At 47.1% G+C, this 7424-nt stretch overlaps 1 protein-coding gene across 1 annotated transcript; it reads left to right on the top strand.

Moving 5' to 3' along the window:
- Positions 1 to 1896: 1896 nt before the first annotated feature.
- Positions 1897 to 6769, top strand: LOC129116199 (E3 ubiquitin-protein ligase parkin-like; the record flags this gene model as incomplete). The annotated part of the gene is given in 8 exon segments (XM_054627205.1): positions 1897 to 2050; positions 2258 to 2374; positions 2376 to 2401; positions 2403 to 2533; positions 4511 to 4626; positions 4961 to 5034; positions 6455 to 6591; positions 6707 to 6769. Coding segments are annotated over 8 exon segments (818 nt in total), but the record flags the coding sequence as incomplete, so codon positions are not given.
- Between the last annotated feature and the right edge of the window lie 655 nt (positions 6770 to 7424).

The following is a 7424-nucleotide window of genomic DNA, read 5'->3' as shown; positions in this document are numbered from 1 at the left end:
TCGGGTCTCACCATGGTCTCGGGTCTCGGGGTCTCGGGTCTCACCATGGTCTCGGGTCTCGGGGTCTCGGGTCTCGGGGTCTCGGGTCTCACCATGGTCTCGGGTCTCACCATGGTCTCGGGTCTCCCGGGTCTCGGGTCTCACCATGGTCTCGGGTCTCGGGTCTCGGGTCTCACCATGGTCTCGGGTCTCGGGTCTCGCCATGGTCTCGGGGTCTCGGGTCTCACCATGGTCTCGGGTCTCGGGGTCTCGGGTCTCACCATGGTCTCGGGTCTCAGGGTCTCGGTCTCGAGGTCTCGGGTCTCGGGGTCTCGGGTCTCACCATGGTCTCGGGTCTCGGGTCTCGAGGTCTCGGGTCTCACCTGGTCTCGGGTCTCACCATGGTCTCGGGTCTCGGGTCTCGGTCTCACCGTGGTCTCGGGTCTCACCATGGTCTCGTGGTCTCGGGTCTCACCATGGTCTCGGGGTCTCGCGGTCTCGGGGTCTCGGGTCTCACCATGGTCTCGGGTCTCACCATGGTCTCGGGTCTCGGGGTCTCGGGTCTCCTGGGGTCTCGGGTCTCACCATGGTCTCGGGGTCTCGGGTCTCGGGTCTCGGTCTCGGGTCTCACCATGGTCTCGGGTCTCACCATGGTCTCGGGGTCTCGGGTCTCGGGGTCTCGGGTCTCGGGTCTCACCATGGTCTCGGGTCTGTGGGTCCGCTGCAGGACGCTGTGGTCCTCCATCCGGGTCCAACGATCCGGACGCGCGCCTGAGTGTCCGAGAGAGAGCCAACGTCCCGGTGCGTGTGCGTGTGCGCGTGTGTGTGCGCGTGCGTGTGCGCGTGTGTGCGTCCAGCGGCTCAAAGGAAACAAAGAGAAACTAGTTTATTAACATTCATATCAATAACTTCCGATGCCGATCCTCGACGTCATTTCCGCCTAACGTCGCTGTAGTTTTATCACGGGTTTGCAACGCTGGTGTGCATGCATTAGGACTACAACACCCAGAGTGCACGGCGTAGGACTACAACACCCAGAGTGCACGGCGGTCGGCACATAAACACGAATGGAGACTGAAGGACGAAGCGACTGATGTTAGGTGAGCCCTGCTGAGGTTCTACTGAGGTTCTACTGAGGTTCTCCTCTGTTCAATTATACCAGGGTTCTACTGAGCCCTGCTGAGGTTCTACTGAGGTTCTACTGAGGTTCTCCTCTGTTCAATTATACCAGGGTTCTACTGAGGCCCTGCTGAGGATTCTACTGAGGTTCTCCTCTGTTCAATTATACCAGGGTTCTACTGAGCCCTGCTGAGGTTCTACTGAGGTTCTACTGAGTTCTACTGAGCCCTTACTGGAGGTTCTACTGAGGTTCTCCTCTGTTCAATTATACCAGGGTTCTACTGAGCCCTGCTGAGGTTCTACTGAGGTTCTACTGAGCCCTACTGAGGTTCTACCGAGGTTCTACTCTGTTCAATTATACCAGGGTTCTAGCACTTTGCCCTGCTGAGGTTCTACTGAGGTTCTACTGAGTTCTACTGGAGCCCTACTGAGGTTCTACCGAGGTCCTACTCTGTTCAATTATACCAGGGTTCTACTGAGCCCTGCTGAGGTTCTACTGAGGTTCTACCGAGGTTCTACTGTTCTAATATACCAGGTTCTACTGAGTTCTACTCTGGGCTAGTGCTTCTGCTGTGGTTGGTTCTACCGAGTTTCTACTGTGGTACAACTTGTGTGTCTCCAGTGTTCCTGCAGTAAAAGTACTACTTGTGGCTCCTCTCCAGTGTTCCTGCAGTAAAAGTACTACTTGTATTCTTCCAGTGTTCCTGCAGTAAAAGTACTACTTGTATTCTTCCAGTGTTCAGTAAAAGTACTACTTGTATTCTTCCAGTGTTCGGGTACTACTTGTATTCTTCTCAGGTACAACCTGGGGCCTGGTGTGCCGGTGGAGCTGCAGGAGGAGGCGAGGGTGGAGCAGCTGAAGGAGCTGGTGGGGAGTCAGCAGGGAGTCCGTCCGGAGCTCCTCAGGGTTCTGTTTGCTGGGAGGGAGCTGAGGAGCTCCTTCACACTGCAGGTGAGGAGGAGCCACTGAGAGAAGAGACAAAGAATTACAGCACAAGGAGGTGGAGTGCTCACCTCCTCCTTGATACTTTTTCTTGTTATATTTACTATTAACTTCTTCATTCTCTCGTCCTCTCCCCATCTCCTCCTCCTTTCCTCCTCCTCTCCTCCTCTCGTCCTCTCCTCCTCTATTCCTCTCCTCCTCTCCTTCTCCTCTCAGGGTTGTGACCTCCCAGAGCAGAGTACCATCCATGTCCTCCTCCCTAAATCTGGTTCCTCCCCCTCCCAGCTTCTCCTCCTGCAGGAGCGCCTGATTCGGGAGGGAGGACGAGCAGAATGCTCTGACCAGGCTGGACCTCAGCTCACACCTCCTCCACCTCCTCCGGCTTGGCGGTGATTCTTGAGGGGAGTGATGGTGGAGGAGAGAAAGGAGCAGGAGGAGGTGACAGAGGAGCAGAGGAGGTGACAGAGGAGGTTCAGGCTGCAAGTCTGAAAGGTCAGTTAATCTGGCCACAGTGTCTGTACCCCTTCAGTATGTCAGTACTCTAGTAGTATTTCAGTACCCCTTCAGTATGTCAGTACTCTAGTAGTATTTCAGTACCCATGCAGTATGTCAGTACTCTAGTAGTATTTCAGTACCCCTTCAGTATGTCAGTACTCTAGTAGTAATTCAGTACCTATGCAGTATGTCAGTACTCTAGTAGTATTTCAGTACCCCTTCAGTATGTCAGTACTCTAGTAGTAATTCAGTACCTATGCAGTATGTCAGTACTCTAGTAGTATTTCAGTACCCATGCAGTATGTCAGTACTCTAGTAGTATTTCAGTACTCCTGCAGTATGTCAGTACTCTAGTAGTATTTCAGTACCCCTTCAGTATGTCAGTACTCCAGTAGTATTTCAGTACCCATGCAGTATGTCAGTACTCTAGTAGTATTTCAGTACCCCTTCAGTATGTCAGTACTCTAGTAGTATTTCAGTACCCATGCAGTATGTCAGTACTCTAGTAGTATTTCAGTACCCCTTCAGTATGTCAGTACTCTAGTAGTATTTCAGTACCCATGCAGTATGTCAGTACTCTAGTAGTATTTCAGTACCCATGCAGTATGTCAGTACTCTAGTAGTATTTCAGTACCCCTTCAGTATGTCAGTACTCTAGTAGTATTTCAGTACTCCTGCAGTATGTCAGTACTCTAGTAGTATTTCAATACCCTAGTAGTATTTCAATACCCATGCAGTATGTCAGTACGTTAGTAGTATTTCAGTACTCCCAGTAATGTGCATAAATGGGACATTAATTCATAAAGATGGAGAGAGAGAAGAGGAGAGAGGAGCTCAGTGTATCCTAGGTAGTCCCCCGACAGTCTAGGCCTATAGCAGCATATCTAGAGCTGGTTCAGGTCTAAACTATAGACCTGAACCAGTCCTAACTATAAACCTGAACGAGTCCTAACTATAGACCTGAACCAGGCCTAACTATAGACCTGAACCAGTCCTAACTATAGACCTGAACCAGTCCTAACTATAAACCTGAACCAGTCCTAACTATAGACCTGAACCAGGCCTAAATTTGGACCTGAACCAGTCCTAACTATAAACCTGAACCAACTCTAAATAGACCTGGAACCAGCCCTAACTATAAACCTGAACCAGTCCTAACTATAAACCTGAACCAGCCCTGAACCAGCCCTAACTATAAACCTGAACCAGTCCTAACTATAAACCTGAACCAGCCCTAACTATAGACCTGAACCAGCCCTAACTATAAACCTGAACCAGTCCTAACTATAAACCTGAACCAGTCCTAACTATAGACCTGAACCAGCCCTAACTATAAACCTGAACCAGTCCTAACTATAGACCTGAACCAGCCCTAACTATAAACCTGAACCAGCCCTAACTATAAACCTGAACCAGCCCTAACTATAAACCTGAACCAGTCCTAACTATAGACCTGAACCAGCCCTAACTATAAACCTGAACCAGTCCTAACTATAGACCTGAACCAGTCCTAACTATAAACCTGAACCAGCCCTAACTATAAACCTGAACCAGTCCTAACTATAAACCTGAACCAGCCCTAACTATAAACCTGAACCAGTCCTAACTATAGACCTGAACCAGTCCTAACTATAAACCTGAACCAGCCCTAACTATAGACCTGAACCAGTCCTAACTATAGACCTGAACCAGTCCTAACTAAACCTGAACCAGTCCTAACTATAGACCTGAACCAGTCCTAACTATAGACCTGAACCAGTCCTAACTGGAAGCTGGTTCCACAGAAGAGGAGCCTGATAACTAAAGGTTCTGGTTGATGTACTTTTTGAGAACCACAAGTAACCCTACATTCAGGGAGCACAGCCCCAGTAGTATTTAAGTGCTCCTGCGGTATGTCTGTACTACAGTAGTATTTAAGTAGTACTCTTCATGAATCAGTAGTAGTACACTGATTGTGTGTACTTGTGTGTACAGGTGTGCGTACCTGCAGTACTTTCTTTGTGTACTGTAAGAGCTGTAGGTCGATCCAACCGGGAAAGCTGAGAGTGCGTTGCAGCAGCTGCAGACAAACAACTCTGACAATCAGCAGGGTGAGTCTGTTTTAGTCCAAAAACACACATATATTTGTTTATTTATATATATATATATATAAAAAAAAGATTTATATATATATATATATATATATATATATATATATATATATATAAAAAAAAAATGTATATATATATAAATAAATAAATAAATATATGTGTGTTTTAGTCAAAAAAAAAAATACACACATAGATAGATAGATAGATAGATAGATAGATAGATAGATAGATAGATAGATAGATAGATAGATAGATAGATAGATAGATAGATAGATAAGATGATATGATGAAGGTGAAGGTGATGTCCCTGACAGTATCAGTTGTGTCCTCTCAGGGTCCGTCCTGTTGGGACGACGTCCTCCCTCCCGGTCGCGTCCCATGGCTTGTGTCAATCAGACGGTTGTCACAGTAACGAAGCGGTAAGGGCCGTCCGAAGTTCAGTGTGTCTGTTAACGTCAATTCATCCAGTGGCATTCTGGGAGATGTAGTGTCTCCACTGTGTGTGTGTGTGTGTGTGTGTGTGTGTGTGTGTGTGTGTGTGTGTGTGTGTGTGTGTGTGTGTGTGTGTGTGTGTGTGTGTGTGTGTGTGTGTGTGTGTGTGTGTGTGTGTGTGTGTCCGTACAGGAGTTCTACATGAAACAGTGTGACGTCCCTGTATCCGACCTCATCATGTAAGACACAGTAACACACACTCTCTGTGGCCCTCGTACCTAATTATGACCAACAGCAGAACATTCAGTCCCACAGTAACACACACGAACATTCAGTAACACACACGAACTCCAGTAACACACACAGTAACATTCAGTAACACACACAGTAACACACACAGTAACACACACAGTAACATTCAGTAACACACACAGTAACAGTAACACACACAGTAACACACACGAACATTCAGTAACACACACAGTAACACACACGAACATTCAGTAACACACACAGTAACACACACAGTAACACACACAGTAACACACACAGTAACATTCAGTAACACACAGTAACACACACAAACATTCAGTAACACACACAGTAACATTCAGTAACACACACAGTAACACACACACCATTCAGTAACACACACGAACATTCAGTAACATTCAGTAACACACACAGTAACATTCAGTAACACACACAGTAACACACACAGTTCATTCAGTAACACACACAGTAACACACACAGTAACATTCAGTAACACACACAGTAACACACACAGTAACATTCAATGTTCAGTAACACACGAACATTAACACACACAGTAACATTCAGTAACACACACAGTAACACACACGAACATTCAGTAACACACACAGTAACACACACGACCATTCAGTAACACACACGAACATTCAGTAACACACACAGTAACATTCAGTAACACACACAGTAACACACACGAACATTCAGTAACACACACAGTAACACACACACACAGACCATTCAGTAACACACACAGTAACATAGTAACACACACAGTAACACACACGAACATTCAGTAACACACACAGTAACATTCACACGTAACATTCAGTAACACACACAGTAACATTCAGTAACACACACAGTAACACACACAGTAACATTCAGTAACACACACAGTAAGACCCTCACATCCTCTGTCAGTATACACACAGTAACTTCCTCCCTGTCGCTCTCTCTGTCTCTCTCCCTGTCTCTCTCTCCCTCTCTCCCTCTCTGTCTCTCTCCCTGTCTCTCTCCCTGTCTCTCTCCCTGTCTCCCTCTCTGTCTCTCTCCCTGTCTCTCTCCCTGTCTCTCTCCCTCTCTCCCTCCCTCCCTGTCTCTCTCCCCCCGTCTGTCTCTCAGGGCTGTGGTCCTGGTCTTCCAATGTTCAGAGCGTCATGTGATCTGTCTGGACTGTTTCCATGGTTACTGTCGGACTCGTCTCAATGAGAGACAGTTTGTGTCTCATCCTGTGATTGGCTACTCGCTGCCGTGTGCTGGTGAGACTCAGTGTGACATCATTGACTGAGCGTGTCATCAATACAATAAATCAAAGTGTGTAACTATGACGACAGATGTCATAATCATTCATAATAATAAATATTTGTGTCTCAGCCGGCTGTGTCGACTCTCTCATTAAAGGTCGCATCATTTCCAGGATTTTTAGGAGACGATCAGGTGATGTTGCCACTCCTCTCCTCCTCTTTCTCCTCTTTCTCCTCCTCTCCTCTCTTTCTCCTCCTCACCTCTCTCTCTCTCCTTTCTTCCCATTTCCGGTGAGCGTTAGTGGTGGTGGTGGATGTGCGAGTGGCGCAGAGTTTTGAACTGTTTTTGTTCTTTGGGTTTTCTACTGGTTTTCATCACCTGTCTAATGTGCATGATCAGGTGAGTCTCTAACAGTTTTACTGGTTTGTGTTCGAGTGTTAGGTGGTTGTGTCGAGGGGTTTTCAGGAGGAATGGCGTCCTCCGAGACGCCGCCTCCGTCAATCCGGCAGGGAGTGAGATTAGTGTTGTTGATAAGTGTCACTCTAGAGGAGGTGTTGTTGATAACAGTGTCACTATAGAGGAGGTGTTGTTGATAACAGTGTCACTCTAGAGGAGGTGTTGTTGATAACAGTGTCACTATAGAGGAGGTGTTGTTGATAACAGCGTCACTATAGAGGAGGTGTTGTTGATAACAGTGTCACTCTAGAGGAGGTGTTGTTGATAACAGTGTCACTATAGAGGAGGTGTTGTTGATAACAGCGTCACTATAGAGGAGGTGTTGTTGATAACAGTGTCACTCTAGAGGAGGTGTTGTTGATAACAGTGTCACTATAGAGGAGGTGTTGTT

Source organism: Anoplopoma fimbria, unplaced genomic scaffold (assembly GCF_027596085.1).
Source record: "Anoplopoma fimbria isolate UVic2021 breed Golden Eagle Sablefish unplaced genomic scaffold, Afim_UVic_2022 Un_contig_12956_pilon_pilon, whole genome shotgun sequence".
Lineage (NCBI taxonomy): Eukaryota > Metazoa > Chordata > Actinopteri > Perciformes > Anoplopomatidae > Anoplopoma > Anoplopoma fimbria.
This window is presented reverse-complemented; position numbering and strand designations above follow the sequence as displayed.